The sequence below is a fragment of the Coptis chinensis genome, chromosome 2, assembly GCF_015680905.1.
Source record: "Coptis chinensis isolate HL-2020 chromosome 2, ASM1568090v1, whole genome shotgun sequence".
NCBI classification, from domain to species: Eukaryota; Viridiplantae; Streptophyta; class Magnoliopsida; order Ranunculales; family Ranunculaceae; genus Coptis; species Coptis chinensis.
The window spans coordinates 18,646,734-18,671,113 of NC_141457.1; the positions used below are offsets into that span (position 1 = coordinate 18,646,734).

General features: G+C 36.3%; 1 protein-coding gene across 1 annotated transcript; it reads left to right on the plus strand.

Annotated features, from left to right (window-relative positions):
* The first annotated feature begins 12,218 nt into the window (after nt 1–12,218).
* LOC147515207 (cycloartenol Synthase-like) lies at nt 12,219–23,428 on the plus strand. The gene is made up of 19 exons (XM_086586359.1): nt 12,219–12,348; nt 12,422–12,629; nt 12,806–12,994; nt 13,087–13,176; nt 13,312–13,506; nt 13,639–13,723; nt 13,861–14,027; nt 14,208–14,396; nt 14,749–14,862; nt 15,295–15,417; nt 15,512–15,634; nt 15,727–15,825; nt 16,699–16,755; nt 17,738–17,784; nt 17,861–18,004; nt 18,241–18,418; nt 19,282–19,362; nt 22,263–22,346; nt 23,079–23,428. The coding sequence occupies exons 2-19, from the start codon at nt 12,429–12,431 to the stop codon at nt 23,190–23,192; spliced, it is 2,280 nt and encodes a 759-aa protein (XP_086442485.1). The 5' UTR covers nt 12,219–12,348; nt 12,422–12,428; the 3' UTR covers nt 23,193–23,428.
* Nucleotides 23,429–24,380: the final 952 nt, after the last annotated feature.

Sequence of the window (24,380 nt, forward strand, 5' to 3'; positions counted from 1 at the left end):
GATTCTACTCATATATATATATATATATATATATATATAGGCAAAGATGGATCACATACGTAAAAGCTAAATAGACAACGTAAAATAATATACAAATCTAAATGACATGTGTTTTGTATAATAATTTGATTTCGTAAATACTCAGTGAGATTGCGAATGTCATATAGAAAGCAACTTCACCCCGAAGAGATTAGAAACAACTTACCCAACTCAAATTTTAACCCTCGTTGGAATGTTCTCCTCTTTCATAACAAAATCAAATTATTGAATAAAACAGTTCACTCATATGTAGATAGATAATGCTAATCATGCAACAACGTCCACTGATACATATATATATGCTAAACATGCATACAAATTCCACACATACGTTATATATATATATATATATATATATATATATATATATATATATATATATATATATATATGCTATCATGTAAATAATAACATACAACATGATAATATACAAAAATGGGAGTGTTAGGGGTTGAAACCTGGAAGTGCTCTTGCTACGCTTATAAATAGCGCCTTCAATAGCCTTGAAGCATGTTCTTATGCTACTGGAATACAATATGAGTACTGTTCCAGGTCCGAGAAGTGAATTGGATGGTCCTCAAAAAAACTCAACCTGATCAGTATTTATTGGGGGTGCGGGCGCGCTCTGCATTAGGCAAAATAAGGCGCGGGGCGCGCTTGGTACTTTTGGTATGCGGGCAGTTTTTTTTTTTTTAACTGGATTAAGAGCGCGAGGCGGGCTTTGCATAGGTCAATCAAGGGCGTGTCCGCACTCTAAACTATGGGTCGTCAGCTAAATTTTTTTTAGTCATTTCATAGTGGTTTAAGGAGTTGATTTTTCAACTCTTATGCAACCTGCAAGCGAAAATAAATGACAGTACCGAATCAGTAGCGAAATACAAATAAAATTCAAACGAAAACCAAATGCAAAATTAAAAATGAAATAGATGAAAGGGTAGAAGTGGGGGGGTTCCCCGTTGAGCTATTCCACTTGGTATACGGTTTTTCAAGCCTTTAGGATGGCAGTGGTGCCAATTGATAACTGTCATTTAAACGCGGTTATAAACATATTCCAACGGTGCCAATTGATATGCGGTTTCTAATGCATTTCCCCGGCAGCGGCGCCAATTGATATGCAGTTTCTAACGCGGCAATGATGCCAATTAAAAAAAATCATTAATCATAAATATATTCCACTTGGTATGCGGTTTCTAATGCATTTCCTTGGGAGCGCCACCAATTGATAACTGTCCTTTTGCATGTGTAAATAACTGATTCTCACACACACTCGAGTACAATTGTTCAAATACCTCGCTCATGTGCACATTGCAATTTATTTTGAGCAAGGGTTTCGTCCCAAACCAAAAGGCTAGAACTCTAATTAACAACCAAATGGAACTTACTTTAGAAGGAACTTATGTGAGCAGGGTTTTATAAATATTATTTAAACCACTTTCCTATGTGACTTAATATGCAAGTTACTAAAATTTGTTTTCCTAATCAAGAAATCTAATGGTTGTTAAATGAAGTAGCAAAAAGATATAGAACTCTAATTTAGATATAAAGATTTTATTGGAGTCCATTCTATATAACAAAGAAAGGTGGAGTAGGTTAACAAATTCCACCTTATAAGGTGATACGTGGTTGTGTCACCCCCTACCCATAGCCACTAAAATGTTTTTCTGGAGTGAGTTAACAAGTTTTTTTGGGGTAAGTTTAAAAGTTTTTCTCACCTCACCCACCCCACACAAAAAAGGCCTGAACTGTTTTTAGGCTAAACTTTTATGGGTTGTTGGGCTCTGGAAACATGAGTATAGGCTCATTTTAAAAAAAAATGGTAGGGGGGGGGGAGCGCATCGGGGGCACCGAAGGCGCGTGTATCTATGTTATACGGGGGGCAGATGCGCGTCGGGGGTGCCAAAGGCACGCATATATATATAAATCACGCATTAATCGGGCAAATACTAGTATAAAGACATATAAAAGATTTTATTAACAACTTAGATATAAAACATATTACAAGACTAAAAACCTTATATAGAAACTTTCTACTCCGGACTAAACTAACTATGGAGCAAAAGTTGTTTCTTGTTAATGAGACCTCTCTTTTAAAGCAAGAGATTGCTCTCATTTTCTTTATATCCACGCGAATTTCGACCATCCAACTGCATCCTTAAATAAGAAACTTTGATTTTTCATGCCACCACATCATTTGCCAACCAATTAAGACTTTGTTAGCCAAAGCTTAATCATTTTCTACCTAATCAAGCAAGACTTTGTTTGCCAAAGCTTAATTTGTATCCACCTAATCAAGACTTTTTGCCAAAATCAATCAAAACTTTGTGTCAACCAAATAAGACTTTGTGTGCCAAAATTATGCACAAAAGTCTTTCATAGTTTTTGATAAGCACCCAAAAGTGTAGTTTAAACCCCTTAATAGTATTACATTTAGGCTAATTATATTTATAATAAATAAGAGTTACTATAGTTTACGTGTTTTTGTGTATTTCAGGTCTTGAAGCTGATTATGTACTTAAGGATGTCATTTTGCATGGAAAACGAGTCAAGATAATTGCTGAGAGAGTTCTATGTTTAAAGCCTAAGAATCAAGAAGAAAAAGCATTTCCAAGCCCAATGACTGAAGATAGTGCTAGTTATGGCGGTATATTGAGGAACCATGAGGGGTCTCCTATACTCTTATACATGGAAAATGTGAACTTACGATCGGTGATTATCCAAGAGTTAAAAGGAATTGAGGGTCTTCCGCTCACCTGTTAAGCGTAATATGATTCTGGTTGAATCCGATTCTCTAAGAGCAGTCCAAGTTATTAACAGACAGGAGATGAGCCCTTGGTATTGTCTCGATACAGTAGAAGGCATCTGGAGGCTAATGAACCAGTGTGGGTCAGTTAGTGTGTCCCATGTGTATAGGGAAAAGAATAGAGCGGCAGACTTGATGGCTAAGTCTAGTACTACTCGGGATAGAATTATAAATCCTGGAGTTACTTTTGTAAGCATGCCTCCTCTTACATATGAGCTTAATGTAATAGTAGAGGAAGATGCTATTGGTAAGTTGTACCAGAGAGTTTGATTAATACAGGTTGGGGTCTGCCAAGCCCCTCATAAACGTTTCAAAAAAAAAAAAAAAAAAAAAAGGTCAATTCGGGTTGAAAAAGAACATAAAAGTCAACAAAACTTCAAATGGGTGTATCTTTGGACTCGGGCCTCGAAATTGGGCCTATTTTATGTCAAAACGACCTGCTCAGAATAAACTTTCCAATGGACCTTGCCATGTCCAATCCAAGCTGTAAAAGTGGAATAAAAAGGCACTGAAGTAATTTCTAGCATGTGTGGTCCCTTTAGACTTAACCTAATGGACTTTGGGCTCACATTAGAGGCTCAAAGTCCCCCTTTTTGGCCCATGCACGAAAATATAACCCTAACATCTCTCATATATAAAGAGGATTAAGGTTAAACCTAACTTGGCTACTCCCTCTTTAGTATAGTGGTAATTAGGGCTCTCTCTCTCTCTCTCTCTATCTCCTTTTTTAGTTTAGTTTAGGTTTAGTTAATTAGTTTAGTAGTGTAGCCTCCATTAAGCCTTATTCAATAAAAGCTTTTAGTTAATTTCAATTATTGTCTTACTTTATTATGTTTTCTTACTATTATTTAGTTAGTATGATTCCAATGACACAAGCTAAACCTTCATTAGAAGGGGTTTATGAAACCATGTGAAGATGATTGGTAATTAGTTTTATTATTGTTTTGCAAAAGAACCTCAAGTTCTTCGTTGTGAGTGTCTAGAGATAAAGCTTATAACGGAGAACTAGAGTTTAGAAACCCCATCAAAGAGATTTGTGGGGGTGCTAATCTCTCATGCTAGTCAAACAATAACTATAGAGATGTAGGTTGTTTACTAGGGATCAAAACAAGCGATTCAATGACCAACTAATAGCCAAACGAATCGTATGGTGGATTACCCCTCTCTATATCTTTCTTCCATTAATTTAAATCACTGTTTTAGCATATTTAATTACTGTTTTTATCATCTCATATTTCTCTCTCATTAATGCAATAGTTAGTTTAGTCTAAATTTGTGTCAAGTACGTGCAAGCAAGAGTGGATCGAAAACGATTACTCCCATATAACAATTGTTTTAGAGAGTATTATATAACTTGAATAACATGACTTTAGTAGTGTAGAAACACTGTTTTTACATTATCAAAACTTACTTATCAAATGGCGCCGCTACCATCTTGTTTGCTTTAATTTTGTATCGCAAAATGTTCACTGTTTTCAAACCAAAACACTGTTTTCACTATTCACGATTTTTCGAAAAATTTCTGCTACTATTTAAGTGCATACGAGTTGAGAAAACAACTCCCTGCAACTTTCTGACCTGAACCTAAAAATTTGAACCTACTATTTTTACTTACTAGCGCGCCCCGCGCCCTATGTTAAGTAGAATAAATTCAGTTTTTAATGTTAATTGCAATATTACTTCGAGAGTACAATACAGTACTCGTATGCCCAAAAGTTTTTAGTAATTAAAATTAATTCTTTTCATACTATACGATGTCTAGAAAACTCAAAGAATTGGGGTTCTCTAATTAAAGAACGTGCACGCACGGACAACCTCCCTCAATTCATAAGTGGCCTAGCCGTTAGTTTGATCTAAAAATACAAAAAAATTAATTAATATTAGTTTAATTAGTAAGCCCACCCACTACCAAAGCCCGTTTTACAAGCCTGACATCTAGGCCTAATACGAAGCCCAGAGCTAAAAGACTAAACCTTATTCTTAAAACTTTAACAGTACACTAATCAGGGTAAACTTTTTACAGGGCTTCACTTTCCACCTCGTGTACCCCGACCAGTACTAGTATAATTGTTCATGTAACATAGACATGCTTCAAGGCTGTTGAAGGCCCTATTTATACGCATAGCAAGGACGCTCTAGGTAACACCTCTTTGCATCCTCGAATCTACTGTAAGAGGATTATATTTCTAATAATAATTAGGCGAATTTGTGCATGCTCATTAGGAATTGCCTATTATACTTAAAACTTGCATGAGATTAAGATCTGGTACGCATAAACCTGCCTTATTAGTTTATCATAGACGCAAAAATAATCGCCTATTTAGAAATTCACACATCACCACACACATACCACCTAATACACCCACCCGAACTACATCTGTAGCAATGGGTGAAGAAATAGCAGAGAGGCCCCTCTCTGATTTCTATAAGGCTTTAAATGATGGACCTGAGTCCTGCGTAATTCTTGCAGATACTACGGGAGATTTTAGAATCCCTCCCAATATATTTAATCAGCTACCTGTTTTCCATGGCTTAGACCGTGAGAAGCCTTAGCAACACTTACATAGGATACAACAAGTTCTTACTACATTTCATCATCATAACGTAAGACTTGAAAAAATAAATCTCAAGGAGTTTCCTGTCACCCTAGCTGACAAAGCGGCTGCTTGGCTAACAGCACAAAAGTCGAACTCTGTCGACACATGGGAAAAACTAGTTGAATTATTTATAGAACAATTTTCACCACCACAGAAGACTGATGAGATGCTTCAAAATATTTACTTATTTTTCCAAAAGCCTCAAGAATCTTTTTCTAAGGCTTTGAATCGTTTCACTGATCTTATAGTAGAATGTCCCTATCATAATCTTGGTAAAGACACACTAGTTCGTGCCTTCTTCAAAGACCTATCCCAACATCATAAGGAGACTTCAGATATCATGAATGGAGGTCATTTCTTAAGTAAAGGAGCCACATATAATTATAACTTTTTAGATACTCAATCCAAGAAAAGCAACAACTGGGGAGGTAACGATTACTCCCGCTCCAATACTTCCTCTTCAACAGTTAAGGCAACCAGTATGTTTGAGGTAAAACTAGATCCTGAACTTAGAACTTTAATTGAATCCCTCACTCGAAAGGTCAATCCACTCTCTGTCCATAAACAAGAAGTGAATCCCACTCCTGTCATGAACATAAACACTGGTCCATGTAATATCTGTTTTAATCCCAACCATACCAATTCCTTTTTTCCCTTACTCTACGGTCCACCTCCACCACAACCAGTAGATAATTACGTTTTCACCAACCTTAACACACAATAGATGCAGAACACTAATTATAATCAACAACAACAAGGTACACCTACATGCTTTAATTATCAAAATGTTCGCCCCATTACAAGCAGTGTCTAACCCTACGTCAACAAACATTGCCATCGAAGTAAACAGTATTTAGTATAATGGTAATATAAACCAAGGGAAACTACAGGCCATCACTACCCTTCGTTCTGGGAAAGTAGTTGATAACAAAGTGACTATGCCTGAAGATTGCCCACAAATGGAAGCTGAAAATGATACCATACCTAATACTGTCATAGAAACTGAAGACCCAACAACTGTAAAAGTACTAGTCGCCCAACCAAAAGGGAAAACCTTAGAAGACCCAATAATAGAAATTGATGATCTTACACCTGTAGAGGTTCCAATATGGAAACCTAGTTGGAAAATGGCAAAAGATAAAAACAATATTAATAATACTGTTGACCCTTATGCAAAATATAGAGAAAAACCACCATTTCCCCAGAGACTATATATGTCTAAAAAGGAGGAGAATTTTGATGAGATTAGGGAAGTGTTTAAAAATCTGACTATAAACCTACCTTTTCTAGATGTTATAAAAAGTCTACCTGGACACGCTAAGTTTCTAAAAGAGTTGTGTACCACGAAGGGGAAAACCCACATACCTAAAGAAGCCTTCTTAACTGAACAATATCTCTCTTTATCTGAACATAACGAAATTGTTAAGTACAAGGACCCTGGTCGTCCTACTGTACAATGCACCTTAGGCGATAACTTCATAACAACTGCACTATTAGACCTAGGGGTGAATGTTAACTTACTCCCTTTTTATTTATATAAACAGCTAGGTCTCTATGAACTTAAACCAACCAAAATGACTTTGCAGTTAGCCGATCATTCTATTAAGTATCCCAAAGGCGTAGTTGAAAATATTCTAGTTAAAGTTCAGGATTTTTACTACCCAGTCGACTTCATTATTCTTGACACAAAATTTGCTCATGATTCTATCACAATCATCTTAGGGCGTCCTTTCTTGGTTACTGCCAATGCTCAAATCAATTGTCGGGATAGATTAATGAGTCTTTCATTTGGAAATCTTTCTGTGGAAGTTAACATATTTAGACTCAAGCATGGACAACTAGGTTTGCCTGTAGAAGGAGAAGTGAAGTGTCACACCCCGAATTTCGACAGAATTCGGAAAAACATTATTTGTTCCCGACTCTTCGATCTCCGAGGTGTGACGCACTCTCAACTCCCAAAAACCCATAAACAGTTTAAATATGCGGATAATAAAAACCAATAAAATTTTTAACTTAAACAAAAGTCTTCTTCATGACAAAGATTCACAAATAAGATTAGGTTACAACTCTCCTTTCAATAACTCTTTAATAAAATTTACAAATGAAAATACAAAAAACATTGTCTAGGACCGAAATTCTATATCACCTCGAGGAAAACAAAACAAATCCGAGATCAACGCTTAACGAAAACCACAAGCAACAACCACTCTTCTTCAACACTAAACTGTCTAAAACTTATCAACTATGTTCATTGAATGAACACACCCGATAAGCAAACATGCAAATCGGGTCAGGATTATAAAAATGCTGGTGTGAGTAGCTCTAAAATCTAAAATATAATTATACATATATGTACACCATCCATACGACAGTTAGTTCCTTCCCCCGGTAAGTAACTTTCAACAACTAATACAACATCCTTAAGTACAATAATCTAGGCGGTAGTTCCTCATTTCGAGGTTTTAACTTCCAACAACTAATACAACATACCATACGATAATAAAAGGCATTTAGTTCCTCCACGAGGCTTTTAGGTTCTAACTAAACTACTAACCAGCAAAACATATACAATCATCTATCTAGAGATATATCATTTACCAACATATTACCATAATTATATTAGTTTAGACTTTCTTTGTGTGTCCCTTAAATTCACGTCGTATTTATGTCTTACCTAGTTTCCCTGGCTACCACAATCGCTACCCAATGCCGAACATGTACATCCACATGCCTCCCCTTATATAATGTACCACTCGTGCGTGAACCACCACCCGGCGGGATGCGCGACACCGTAAATCCTCACACGGAAGCCATTATATAAGTAATGCCCCTATTCAAAGATAAAATATATCGCGTCTCGTTCCAATATTTGCGAACGGAATAATCAAGCCACTATTCGGCTACGATTGCCCAACACATGGGTCAATCAACATCTCATATATATACAACATCTTATATATCAAGCCACTATTCGCTTACGATTGCCCAACACATGGGTCAATCAACATCTCATATATATACAACATCTTATATATCAACATCTTATATATCAAGCCACTATTCGGCTACGATTGCCCAACACATGGGTCAATCAACATCTCATATATATACAACATCTTATATATCAACATCTTATATATCAAGCCACTATTCAGCCACGATTGCCCAACACATGGGTCAATCAACATCTCATATATATACAACATCTTATATATCAAATACGCCCACACAGGGGCAGATCACATGAGTTGTGGTAGTCGGGTTCTAGGATTTTCGTTACGTAATTTATTCAGGTGTCATACATTTATGACTCATAAACGTTTCACTATATCACGTGCATGTCAAATACATTATTGCAGTAAGCCACAATATTTAGAAATGTCTCGAATATATCTCATAACTAATTTCATTCTTTCACGTGCCAATATATTATTGCACTACACCACACTCCCGTGGGCAAATATTCCTCAATACTATACTACCTCATCACATATATAATAATAGAGCGGTGATACATTTATTTCTCCAAAACTATTGCATTTAATATATACATCCCAATATATCATATGATATCACAATTGCTTCAAACGTATCGCATATATTTTTATAGCGTTTTAGGAATAATATATCTCCTACAGTTTCTATCTCAGCACGTGTCAAAAATACACAACATCAATGTCAAATCTTTCTTAGATAAGGACTAACCAATTTATACAAGCTTCTACAACATTTTAGCATTGGATTTGTCCGCATAATATACAACATAAAACGTAACACAATTTAGGCGGTCCACGCGATCCACAATCAAAGCCAATATATATATATGTTTTACACACTACTCACGTCAAATCATAATTAGATAATGACAAACAACGTTATATAATGTTCGACAACATTTTATTATTATAATAGTCCATAAAATCAAATATGAGAAAAACTGGAAAAAGTCAACATTCCACAGTCAACGGTCAAAGGTCAAAGTCAACAGTCAAAGTCAACGGTCAAACTGTTGTTTCTGTGTTCAACAGGTTCATAGTCATAGCCATGGTTCATGGCTAAGGTCAAAAGTGCATGGCTCATAGGCTCATGACCAAGGTAATGGTTCGGACCCAACTGGCCAAGCCCAAACCTTATAACCCGAAAGTCCAAAAGTTGAAAGACCCATATAGATCTATTTTAAGTCCTATGGACTGGCCCCAAGCACTATTAGAAACTGGCCCAAAACAGTTAAGTGGTTCGGTCCAAAAATAACTAATGTGGTCCGGTCCAAAACAACTTAAACTAAAAGAGCCCAAACAAAACAAATAAAAGGTTGGCCCAAACAACTAAAACAAACCGGGCCCAAAAACTTAAACATTTCGGCCCAGCTAACAAACCAACTAAGGCCCAACTAATCACAACTAAAACTGGGCCCAAAGAACCAAGCCCAAACCCGAAATGGGTTACTGTTCATCTTCTCCAATTTTCCTCCACCACCAGCAGCCCAAATTTCCGGCCACCACCATCTCCCATTTCATCAAGTCGGTTTCCCTCCTCATGAAAACCCTTTAAACTTTAACAAAAGCCAAAATCGAAAATCATACAATCAACACTCTTTCTAAATCTAGATCTGAAAATCGTGACCGCCATTAATGGTCACCCAAGCTTTAATCGGCGATACTCACGCACTCAAACCTCAACAACCAAACTCCATTCCAAAACACAATCAAAACCAACTAAACAACAACAAGGTTTTAAATGAAAACTGGGCGTTACTGGTCGCCGCCATTGATGAATTCTCCGAGCTTCAAACCGCCCCAACAAAGACTCAACCCACCAACCCGACATCAAATATTTAATCCCCAACAACAACTAAACTTATATCAAACTGAGTTCAACCCACATAAGGCAGACGACGCCATTAACATCTGTCGCTCTTCGACAGACCTTCAATAGCACACCAAACTATATACAACAACCAACCCAAAACAAAACCAATTCGCCCAATCCGAATGGTTTAACAAATAAAAACCCAACTGCCAGTGATTCCAATCCGAAGATCAACTTCCCATCTCTCCAAAAACTCCACCATTTGCAATAACTACACAACCCCTGATATGTATTTTAAGGAAACCAAAGTAGAATGAGTGGAAAACATGATATATTACGATCCTCAAACAATTGGATCTATAGTGAGTTCTTGCCTGCCGAACCAAATCTCTGTATCCTGTTTATTTATTTTTTTATAACTTTTGCTATTTTTGCAATTATACCAGTAAACTTGATTCCAAACATCACCGAAAATAATATATATTTATATATATTCAAACGACAATTTACGTATTATTTTTAAACTTGCGAAAATTATACGGTGTATAAAAAAAATCTACTCACAATAATGAACAGCTCGACAAAATCCTCCTAGTCCGAGTCGTCGCGCTCCAACGCTCCAGCCAACGAGCTTCAAACTCTGCCTCCATTTTTAATATATTTTATTTTTTATGAACCCTATTTTCTAGAAAAATGTGTTTATATACTTGGGTCCGAAACCCAAGCCCAACACAGACTCGAGCCCAGAAATCAGGCCCACAAATCTCAAATCCAATCCAGCCGATTTTTAAATAAATAAATAAATAATTAATTAATTAATAAATATGTATTTTAAATACGGGCGTTACATGAAGTCTATTGAGCGTTTCGTATATCAAATTAGTGCAGCCGACGCCTTAGTCTCCACACTAGTAGATACCCCTCTTAGGGAAGAATACAAAGATCACAATTTTGACTCCCTGAACATAACTGAAATAGATGAAGAATTTTCCACCCTGCTTTCTGACCCTATGGAAGATGTAGTCAATCTCACAATGGAAGAGATAGATGAATTCCTCAAAGATGCAGATGAATACCACAAATAATAGGAAGATTATGTGATATGGGTCGATGAGAGGGAGTTTATACTCAACCAAGTTAGAACCAAGGGACTGAGCCTCATTTCTTGCTTGGATGAAGGGTCCAAAATTTTAATTGTTGTCCCTCATAAAAAAAAAATGAGTGTCACACACTTTCCATTTTCTTCCTCCCCAGTTCTCTCCCAATTTCACCGAATTATCGATCTCTCACTCTCTCTCTATCCTATCACCACCTCCATAATTTTTTTCTTCTTATATTTTTTTTCCTACACAGAAAGCAAGCGAGACTCCACCCCTACCTGATTCATCAATATCTTCTTCTCTTCCTCTTTTGCAACTTGAATCTAACATCGGTACTACACCGTACTGTGGTCTTTTAGGAAATTGTTCGTGGCATTGTCTGTTTATTGTTTAGTAATCAAACGACTTGCAGCAGGTAAAAAATTCACACTTCCTGCCATGAAAGTTAAAGTTAAAAACTATTTTCTAGGAATCTTTAAAACTGTGTTACGTCAAAGATATCACGAAATCTAACTTCTTTAAAGAAAACGAGGGCTTCAACAGTGAATTCATCACGCCATTAATTTTTTTTCCAATTTTGCCCCTTTCCAAACACAAATATTACAATTCATGCTATTTTTTTGTTTTATTTTTTATTTTGTCTTTTGCAGGGGTAAAATGGTAATTTTACATCTAGAAATTAATGAAAAATAAAATAAAAATCAGAGATTGTTAACGTTGCAGAGACACGGACAAAGAGGATTGCGTAATAAGAAGGCGACTTTAGGAACATATCGAAATATATGATATATGTCACCGATTATTCGGGAAAAAAAATATACATATGTCAACGATTATCGGGAAAAGAAAATGTCAACGTTTGAAACTTTCAAGATATCGAACAAATGTATCACGAGGTCGTAAAGCGTAAACAAAACAACAAAAAGATAAAAACTCACAGTGCATGTGTTTTTAAGGTTTGGCCCACCAAACTCTCAAACTTAACGTTGACCAAACAATCCAAGTAAGTGTTCTTCCAAGTTCCAACTACCACCTCTAAAATCTATCAACCACGTTGTTGTTCTTTTGTTAACTAGGTGATCAATGTGGAAACTTAAGATTGCTCAAGGTAGTAAAGACCCATGGCTAAGAAGTGTAAACAATCACGTTGGAAGACAAGTTTGGGAATTCGATCCAAATCTTGGAACTCCAGAAGAAGTTTTGGAAGTTGAAAAATCACGTGAGAATTACCGGAACCATCGGTTTGAAAAGAAACATAGTTCAGATCTTCTCATGAGACTTCAGGTACACTTGGCACTTTGTCTTAGTGTTTAACTTATGCTTAGTTTTGGTACTACTTATGTGTTCATTTTGTGTTCATTTTGGAACAATGAGAATGTGGACAACCACATTTTAACACGCGTTTGGATTTACATTGTCTATTTATCGTAACTCAGTCATATTTACATTGCCAAATATAGATGGTGAAGGAAAATTCTCTGAGTATAGATTTGTTACCGCAAGTCAAAGTAAATGACACTGAAGAAGTTACAGAGGAGGCAGTGAAGACCACGGTGAAAAGGGCTCTTAACTATTACTCGACTATTCAGGCACACGATGGGCATTGGCCAGGGGATTATGGTGGCCCTATGTTTCTCATGCCAGGTCTGGTAAGTGCTGCGCTTTTTTGAACTGTGGAACTTCCTGGAATAACATTACTTGTTTTATATAGATTTTCATGGGTTTTCATTCAATGCAACAGGTCATTATGCTATATGTTACAGGAGCATTGAATGCAGTCTTTTCATCTCAGCATCTGCGAGAGATTCGCCGTTATCTTTACAATCATCAAGTAAGAATGAATTCCTACAATTTTAATTCATATTATATCTGAATTCCTATGCTAACTTGAGATTTGTTACGATCTAATTACAGTTTTTTTTTCATGAATGTACCGTTGCTAATTATTTATGCATGTGGATTGCAGAACAAAGACGGGGGTTGGGGTTTACACATTGAAGGTGGTAGTACCATGTTTGGTACAGCTCTGACCTATGTTACTTTAAGATTGCTTGGTGAAGGAGCTGATGATGGAGAAGGGGCAATGGAGAAAGGTCGTAACTGGATTTTGAACCACGGTGGTGCCACTACAATAACATCATGGGGGAAAATGTGGCTTTCGGTATATATCTGCACTTACCTTTTGGTGGTTATTCGGAGTTTTCAATGGTTACAATACTTATTCTTCATCCTTTCTTGCTTTTATCATATATTTCTATTGTTACTTAGGTCATCATTCGCTCAATGATAATAGGTACTTGGAGTATTTGATTGGTCCGGCAACAATCCACTGCCTCCGGAAATATGGCTGCTCCCTTATTGTCTTCCTTTCCAACCAGGTTCTTGTACCTTCTTCTTCTCCCTTAGTTCTGCACTAACTTATCTTTGCATGTCTTTAGCTTCGTTAATTTGAAGAACAAGAAACTGGGATTCATAATTTATTTATTAAATCCTTTAAGTGTCTGAATTACAACAGGACGGATGTGGTGTCATTGCCGTATGGTTTATTTGCCAATGTCATATATATATGGGAAAAGGTTTGTTGGTCCAATCACGCCAACGATCCTGTCTTTGAGAAAGGAGATCTTTACTGTTCCCTACCACGAAATAGATTGGAATGAAGCACGCAATCTTTGCGCAAAGGTTTGGATCGAATTCAGTTTGAACATTGAGAAAGTTAAGCTTTGAAGGAACATATTAATCATTGTTAATCACTGCTCTTCTAACCAGCAGTCTTCTCTGTGTACCTTTTTAAACAATTTCTTGTGCAGAGCACTATTTTATGACTGCATTGTTTCTCACAGAAGGGTATTCCATTTGCAGGAAGATCTATACTATCCTCATTCATTTGTACAGGATATTCTTTGGGCAACTCTTCACAAAGGTGTTGAGCCTGTTATAACGAGGTGGCCTGCAAATAAGCTAAGAGAGAAGGCTTTGGTCACCACAATGCAGCACATACATTATGAAGATGAAAATACTCGTTATGTATGCATAGGACCTGTAAACAAGGTACGCATGGGTTCACCATGATTCTCTTGTTCAATTTCTTTAACTTCCTGTTAAGTAAGGTAAAGCAGATTGTTAACATACCAAGTCTTTTATTGATAAAAACACACAACTAGAACCTCTGAAGAATTTTTTTCCTTTTCATTTACTAATACAAATTGACTATTATTCAGTTAATCATCACTTAGAGTTCTTATACCTTTAGTATGATATGTAAATGATTTTAAGCATTTTGATCCTGTAAAGCCTTTGTCGGTATAACCATGTTTTTCTTTAGTACCTTTTGATAATTTAAACACAGATGTCAACTGCCATTATTGAATATGTGGGAACACACTATTGATTGCGTACACAGGTGTTAAATATGCTGTGCTGCTGGGTGGAAGACCCAAACTCAGAAGCATTCAAATTGCATATTCCAAGAATATATGATTACTTGTGGATCGCTGAAGATGGAATGAAAATGCAGGTTTGAGATTGTCTGCTTCATATTGTTACATAGGTGTTACTACATCTGTATCTTTAAATATAATCAAGTTTTATAAGAGTTGATGTTATGTATGGCAAACACTAAAGGCAACTAAGCAAGTAACATTCACAGTTATTATTGTACCATCGGAGATGAAATATCAACCTTAGCAAAAAATTTAGGTGCCCTGATAAATATTTATACATTGGCTGTATTTTGATGATAATTTGGTACTCTTTTTTTTTTTTTTTTGTCCATCTTGTTTATCAACTGTTTGATTGCCTATTCACTGGGAAAATTGATAGTTTTTTGGTGTTAGGTTACTTTGGAAAGTGTTATGTCATGTTGTCTATTCTCCTGATCCGTGAGTACCATTCTTCAACGCACGTTCGACAGATGTATTAACTACGGGTGTATAACAATCAACTGCAGGGTTATAATGGAAGTCAACTGTGGGATACTGCTTTTGCCGTTCAAGCAATCATCTCAACTAACCTCTTTGAAGAATTCCTTCCAACTCTTAACAAGGCGCATGACTACATAAAAGCCTCACAGGTAGATTTCTGACTCTATTCCCCGTGATTTCTTTGAATGAAACAGTCATTTTCATGCATGCTCCTTGTTTGATCACTTTTACTTTGATTTGAAGGTTTTAGATGATTGCCCTGGTGATTTAAGTTTCTGGTATCGTCACATATCCAAAGGGGCGTGGCCTTTCTCAACTGCAGATCATGGATGGCCCATCTCAGACTGCACATCAGAAGGATTGAAGGTAACTATTGAATGATCTTTTAACCATGGTTCCCTTATCATGCCAGCTTTATCAGCTAGCCACCTCATACTAGTCTCCCCTTCCTTGTTTAGGCTGCTCTCATGTTATCAAAGATTTCTTCAGAAGCTGTCGGTGAACCATTAAATGCCAATCGATTCTATGATGCTGTGAATGTTATGCTTTCACTGCAGGTAGCTCCACTTTTAATTCTTAGATTCTGGAATCTTTCCTAACTTTTGTACCATTGTACTTGCAACGTTGCTAGTGCATCAGTTGATATTTTTCCTCAAATCACTGGTCCACTTAATATTCTTTTATGTTCTTCTGATTATGGCAATGAGCATGTGACTTTTAAGATTTGATCTCTCCATCTCTATGATTTAGTGAACTGAAGATGTCCAGTGGCCAAGGTTGGGTCCAAGGTCTTAGATTCGATTCTTACCTTCACCAGGGAAATGAGGGGGGATTAGGGAATAAAGGTTCTAACTATCAAAAAAATCTGTGATTTAGGAATGTCATATTTATTCTATGCCTTTGTGAGGCTAGTTTGGTTTGATGTGATTTCCAAGTTTGTACAGCTCTGTTAGGGCATCCTGCAAACTTGTCCATATACATTAGAATGCTAAAAACGGAAATAGATAATTTCACAACTCTGTCGTGGTCTTATTTATCGCTGTAGTCTACATGGCAGAGGATAGGCATCCAGACCTTTATTGTCCGTCAGATACTTAACATGTCATTCATGACCAAGGGATTTACTTGATAGATCAAGCTCCACATTTAGTTATCAACATAGACACCTTTGACGTGTCCTGTAGTTCAATAGTCTTTACTCCCTGAGCTCAATTGTACATTTGTAAACTATGTTTATTTATATTATTCGTTGATCTTTTGTACTACCTACCATTTGGTTTTCACACGAGGAAAACTTATCTGTACATAACCTTTTCCACTTAGGTGAATAGTCAGCTGCTTCTAGAACACTGTGCTATAATGTTTTTTCCAAAACCGTCAGTCGTTAGTATCTCACTGTTGGCATGCTCCATGTTTTTGTGACACTGCAGAATAGTGATGGCGGGTATGCTACATATGAACTTACAAGATCATACCCATGGTTGGAGGTATCCTACATTTATTTATTCCATAAATTATTTTATCAGTTTCTCTCTCTCCGTTCCGTAACATTCACACAAAAAAAACACACTAGTATTATCATTTGCACTACAACTTTTACGTTTCCAGGAAGTTCTATGGATACTGAGGAACACTGCATGCATTCTTTCTATGTTTGGCATCTTCTTGGAAAGTTGCACACTTGGTCCAAATTGTGAGTCCTGGTGTGGAAACTACCAGAAAATGTCTCTCATAGAAAGAATTACTGGAAAATGAGATTGGGGAATCTTTGCGAGTCATGTTGATATTAAATCTTGCCCAACGTTATTACTATATAAACTTTTGACGAATATAAATATGTGTGGTTCTGATTAATTTCAACCTCTCATTGTCAACAAGCAACAATTCGTTTTTATCTATGAGGAAGATCAGGTGTTTTTCAAAGAATCTAAAAGACTTTAATGCAAGATAACTAATAAATTAAGTAAGCTTGTGTATGATATTTATGTATTTATGATGTGGACATAGTAGTCTTGGTCAAGCCCTTGTAGTTGGTTTATTTTATTTAGTTATTTAACACATGTCGTGTTACTATAGGTTTACTGTTTTTAGGTTTAGTATAAATAAAGGGCTTATGGTTAGGGTTTGGGGGAGTTGTGTTTTTAGAGTGTTGATATTTATGATGTGAGAGATTCAATAAAAGAGTTGTCTTTTGTTTGTTTAATTCAAGTGTAGATTGTTTAAACTGAAGCTTCCACCAATAAAATCTACATCAATTTAACCACACTAGAACTCTCTTCTATGAAAAGATTATAAGTGAAACCCTCATGAAGCAGCACAAACTCATCAAATAAATTCAATTTGAGCAAGTGACCTCTCTCTCTCTACAATTGAACTGTACATGTAGAGCCAATAGCAATATTATCTTTGTTTAAATGTGCTCTAATGGGAACCTAATCTTTCTCTGTGTCCTTTGTTTTCTGTTACCAGTTAATCAACCCTGCTGAAACTTTTGGTGACATTGTCATCGATTACCCGTAAGATCAGTACCTAGAATCACGTTTTGTTCTTTTGATGGGATTTTATTTGGTGCTAATTGGAATGGTTCTGTAGCTACGTGGAATGCACCTCTGCAGCAATTCAAGCATTGACATCATTCAAGAGATTATATCCTGGACATCGAAGAGAAGAAGTAGAAGATTCTATTGCAAAATCCGTTCAGTTCATTAAGAAGATACAAGCGCCAGATGGTTCATGGTGTGTTTTCCTTCCTACTATTTGATTATTATCTGGTTTAAGCCACAACTGTTACTCTACAATATTGGTTGCTACTTGCTAGCAATAATCGATTGCTGCTGCTCATGTATTGTCTGAAATGAACTGTTTAGTCGCGCACTCATGAAGAACTTTATTATTATGAAAACAAAATTTAGGAACTTTATGTTTCTTAGCTGAGGCTTGTCCATCAATGTTTAAGAAGGTTTCCTGAATAGGTATGGGTCCTGGGGAGTATGCTTTACCTATGCAATATGGTTTGGGATAAAGGGTTTAGTTGCTGCCGGAGAAACCTTCAGTAATAGCCCTAGCATTTGTAAAGCTTGTGATTTCCTGATGTCCAAAGAGCTAGATTCAGGTGGCTGGGGAGAGAGTTATCTTTCTTGTCAGAACAAGGTTAGTTTTTTTTTATTTTCTATTTAAATTTCCTTTCATCTCGTGTCAAGAAATCAATGGTTTGTTGAATACCAGTTGTTGTGTGAGGTTTCCTATTAATTTGAAAACAGTTTAATTTCTAAACATTGTTTCTTATAAAGCAGCGTTTCTTACTAAATTTATATTGCTTCTTTTCTTAATGTTTTGGAGGACAGTTCTGTATGTATAATTATTTTTTATTGTGTCATTGTATACCACTTCCAGCATTTTATATCCTGGTATGCAGGTTCATTGTTGACCCATTTTTTCTTCAAAACTGAGAAAGGCTTCGGTTCCATGAATATATCACTTCATTATTATCAAATCAGAAGTCGCATTAGAAAGTAAAAATTAGGAGATACTACTAATTGAGTTGGACTGAACTAATTCGGCTTCCGTTCATTGTTTCTTTGATTCACTCGTCTGTTCTGCATGTTCTCTCTCTTTCTCTCCAGTCTAGCATAGAATTTTGTCCCGAGCTTGTCCCAGTTCACTGTCTTCATACTTTGTTCTGAAACTGGGTATAAAATGTGTATTTTGTTGCAATCCGCATGGACAAGAAATATTTGGCTTTGATTCATATAAAAAGATATAAATAAATTAGCTTCAAGGAAGCAAAATAGTAATATAGTCTTATCCTGTAGGAGTTGCAAACTCTCCAGTTGTTTTGCTAACCGTACGTGAGGGTTATAAACCATTTTCAGTGAAAAACTATCTAGATTGCATTATTTAATAGTATTATTTGTAGCATGTGAAAGTCCATTGAAATCTGGTACCAGTAATGGACAAACTTATACTCAAAAAGTTCTTGTGTGAGAAAACCATTTAATTCTTTTTCAAAACAGGTGTATACAAATATTGAGGGCAATCGTGCACATGTGGTACATACTGGATGGGCTATGTTGGCTCTGATTGATGCTGGGCAGGTAAAAATGGAGTTTAACTATTATATTCTGTTTATGTGTCTATAAAATTACAAATTTTTCCTTGTAATTATCTTTAGTGTTGAGGCAGAAAACAAGATACTTGTTAGCCGCATGAATCTTAATCTATTATACTGAGCCAGATGTCCCTTGTGCGTTCTTGTTTAAGGATGTTCTCTCACCCTACTGTTTCTGGAGGGATCAATATAGCATGGTTTTCATACCATGGTAAACGGATCCCTCCCCACACATATATATACCATGGTTTATACCACACTCCTTTACATGACGAATTAAGAGCTAATATTTTGTGGACATGATCTATTAACTATGGATAGCTACTCCACCAAAATTTAGCTCATTTGGAAACCTCTAACCTAGTTAAAAAATGTTACCAACTTTGAATTTTTTTTAACGGCCCAGATTCTTCGATTTTGCAATCATCTTTTGACATTGTTAAACACCATCAAATGAGATGAAATTTTGTAGAGGTTATCTTCATGGTTTGTTGGACATATCTACAAAAAAATTAGGTTCTAGTTCGTCTTGTGGGTGAAGTTGTGGGGCATGGTATAAACCATGGTATATTGATCCCTCCCCTATATATATATATATATATATAGCAGGTTCCGTTTACCATACTTTTTATACAACAGTTTATATAATGGCCTCCATCTCACTCTACAAATTTACTTATGACTTGATTTTTTGTGGATGTCATCTTCTTACTATGGAGAACATCCTTGCAAAAAATGGGCTCATTTGGAAATTTCTAAAGATGTCAAAAGTGGGTTGCAAAATTTTAAATCCTGATCGTTAAAATAAATCATAATTTCAAATCAAGTTTTGAAAGGGTTAGAGATTATGGATTGATATGAAATTTTGTTGATATGATCTCTATAGTGATATTAGCCCTTAGTTCAACTTATAAAAAGGTGTTGTGTAAACTGTTGTATAAAAAGTGTTGTGTATGGCGTTGGTTTGGAAATGGAGAGGACTGGGGATTAGAATCTTGTCTTGGAATATTAGGATTTGGGATTCAAGATAATTATCACTAGGTTTGAAATATGAGAAACGGTACGGTCGGAATCTTCACGGTGCTAGACTCTAAGTGAGTAAGAAATCAGTGTAGGGAATGACAAATGTTGGGAAGAGCCGATGTTAATGCTAGTTGTGTTTCAGCTATAGGCAGCTGAGGAAGTATTTGACTGTTTGGGATAATATATTCTTTATTGAATTACACTGTGGAAGGGACTTGTTGCCTAACTTTGCTAAAGGTTTAACCTTGCAACTGGCTCCGGTGATGAGTCCATCCCCCTTCTGAATGATGTCTGGACTCTGGATAGGTAATTCTACCCGTAAGGAGCAACACAATTATATTTGGCCACTAACAAGTGTCCTCACGCTGTGGACTACTTTACCACCTGGAGTATTGTATGGAGGTGGATTTGACCTTACAGAGAGATCTCAATGACTGGGAAGTTGATCATTGTTGTGCTCGTATGGTTACCATCTATCTAGCAGAGAAGTATAGGGAGAACTGTAAAAGATGTTGGAAATGGAAAATGAACAAATAGTTCATGTTGCCCTATTGGACAAACCTTGGGAGGTCTTGGGATCAAATCCCACCTTCAACGAGGAAAGAGGAATTTCAGGATTTCAGGAAATAATGTTGTAAATATCAAAAGAGAACAAATATATAAATAAAGAGTTGATGAAGAAATCCATTTATGAAGCCTTGGCCAAGTATAAAGAGTTGACGGTGCTTGAAAGTGGGAAAATAAATGCAAACTTTCGTTATAAGAAGATTTGGTATAAGTCCTTTTCATGTAGAGTGGCATTTTTTGTTGGGTGTTATATCTACAGAGAATACAGATAAGTTGAATTGGAGACTTGAAAATTCCTAATCTTTGCCCACGTTGCAACTACTCGAAAGAAGATGTGTATCGCCTTATCATATCATTCTTGTTTCAACTAATATTTGGAGGTCTTTCTTTCATCATCCTGCAAGCTGTCGACCCAACCTCAGATTATCTTTGAAGAGTTAGGTATTGATCTTACCGCCCATAAAACTGTTACACGCAAGGCTAGGTGGTTAGCGGATCATATTCGAACAGCGACTGTTCATCCTTCCCATAATAGGAAAGAAATATAAGCTTGTTTAATCACTAGGAAAGGAGGGCGCAACAGATAATTCTTGATGTCAAAGAAGTATCAATGGAGTGGGCAGTCGGGAATTCTTTGGGTACTGTACTTTCGTGTTGTAATGTCTTCATGTGGAGGGTTGTTCAGCGCCCTTGCCAAGGGATCAAGAGCTTTGATGGAAAAGGACTGAGTTGGCTTATGGGTGCCAACCTAGTTGTGATGTCTTAGTTACTAAGGCCTATCAATGTCCTCTACTTATTGTGTTGTACATTGCTTCTTCTTATCAATGAAGTCGATTGATCTAGTATGTTTTCAGTTTAATCCTTTAAAAACTGAAAATGAAAGTTACGTAAAATATGTCATTAACTATTTTAGCTTGAGGTTCAAGAATATATGTTCCTCCGAATAATTGAGGTAGTTGTCAACTTGTCATGATCTTTGAAAGCTTGTTAGCACATCTGGCTCCATTAAATTCATGAGGTTGTCAATACACTCTTCCTAGAGTGACTTAGCATATCTGACAGCATGTTGATCTGGAGCTTGAGTGATTCAAATGTCTCTCATAAGTCGACTGGCATACGGCATATGAGGAATAGTCTTCCAGATCTTTCCCGAAAATTTAGTGTTTGTTTTTTCTTTCCTTTTGAAATCATGACTGCGCCCATGCCGCCCATTTTGGTCCTTGAATGCATATTTTGGTTGCATGTTTATTATGTCAAAAGTCAATTCTTGATTTCATTGTAACTCAATTTGAACAGGCAGAAAGTGATCCAACACCATTGCACCGTGCAGCTAGAGTGTTGATAAATTCACAAATGGAGAATGGTGATTTTCCACAAGAGGTAGGTCATCTACCTCCAAGTTAGCATCTTCTTTGGTGCCCTTCCTTTTATATGATTGTGATTATCACGCTTTTTATAGTTCTGTTACTGTTAGTTTCTTTCACAAAAAGGAGTAAATTTTCAATACTTTCGAATAATTGAAGATGGATTGGATTGAAGGAAGTCTTAAGTACATGCAGAGGAGAATCTTTACCATCGATAATTGGAGAAGCCTTTGGCTAAGGACTAAAAAAGCTGTGTGGTGATGGTTATGCTGTGAAAGGAGCCGCTCCCGAAAGGGTCACCTAGGCGCTCAATGGGGCCAGTCCTACAGGCGCAGGGCCGGTTCTACTCTATAGCCAAATAAGCAACTGTTTAGGGCCCCGTAACCCAAGGGCCCCCAATATAATTTAGCCTATTATTGTTTTTCAGCCCATTATTTTAATGGTTTATAACGTTTTAAATTGAAAATTATAAAATTAAATTAGTTCTAAAACCCTTCGTTTCCCTCGCTCTATCCTACGTTTTCCTCGCCGTTCTCCAACAAAAAATCTCTTCGCATGTATTCAGATTTTGCTTAGGCCCCCAAATGTCTTGAGTCACCCCTGTACAGTCACTTAAGGCTTGAATGCCAAAAGGCGCCAATTGTAGTAAAAACTGTTGGGGCTTGTTGTCTTATCGGTCTTGACAGTGTTTTAAATAGTTGGAAGTGTGTTTCTGGAATATAATGATTACACTTTTGTTGTTTTTCAGGAGATCACGGGAGTCTTCAATAGGAACTGTATGATCAGCTATTCTGCTTACCGAAACATATTCCCTATATGGGCACTTGGAGAATACCGCTGCCGGGTGCTACAGTCCCCATAAAAAATTCGGAGTTCTTGCAACAAATTGCTAGTCTATTTTATCAATAGGAAACCTCGACATGTTCTAACTCCCTTACGCACAATACTATCGGGTGTATGTGAGTGCTCATGGGTGTCTTTTGGAAATAAACCGTATTTCTCTGGTGGTTGTATTGATTATTATACTTGAGACTAAAATCTCTTTCTTCTCTTGTTTGTAGTCCTTGACCAAGGAATCAATGTTTTAGAATTGATTTCCTTGCACTTGTAATTAGTTATTTAAGCTTTTTGGGCTGGTAATGTTAGGAGCTAAGCACAAAAATTAAGTTAAATATAAGGAATAAGGGGAGAGAGAAGCGATAATATATATTTGAGAGAATACAGTAATTTGTATATTTAATTTTTGTTAAGGAGGGGAAAATAAGCAAAGAGGATGGTTATATGAACTCCATTTTATACTGACTCCAAAATGATTCCACCGCTAAATACAATGAAGTAAAAGCTGATTTTTGGTGGAGATGTTCTCCACATAATAGAGATCATCCTCACAACCTCGACAAAAAATCGTTTAGAATATTATGAAATTATCTAATGGCCTAGATTTTATTAATTTCATAACAACTTTTGACAAAATTAAACATATTCAATTGAGCTATTGATAGATGGAGTAATTTCATGACCGATATTGATAGCATAGATTAGGAGTAATTGCAGTATTATGGAGTTAAGAGGTTCTATAGGAACTTTCTCTTCCAAGAGAGTTCTATAGTAAAAAATGTTTATTTTTCAAATAAGTATATTTGACTATAGAAATTACGGTCTAAAGACAAAGCCCAATAATAGTTTCGTCATAAGTCCATTTCAAATTTAATTTCATCATTAGTTTAAAATTGGGCTGATGTTATATTTTTTATTTATAATTTCAGCTCAGGGACAAATCAGGCTAACATCATCGTATGAAAATTTAAATTTATATGGTGACATCAGCCCGTGTTTTTGGACTTAGTGCGGAATTAAAATTCAAGTGAACTTAGGGCTACTTGTTTTTTTTACTACTCAAGCATATCACCAGAGTTCGAATTGTGCCATAAAATAAGACCGCTGATGCACTAGAGCCTTATGAGGGTTTTTGATTCTGCGTAGGCAAAAAGGATCCATGTGGTGCCCAAACACTAATGAGGCAGACTTCAAAAAGAGTTGCCTTTCTTTA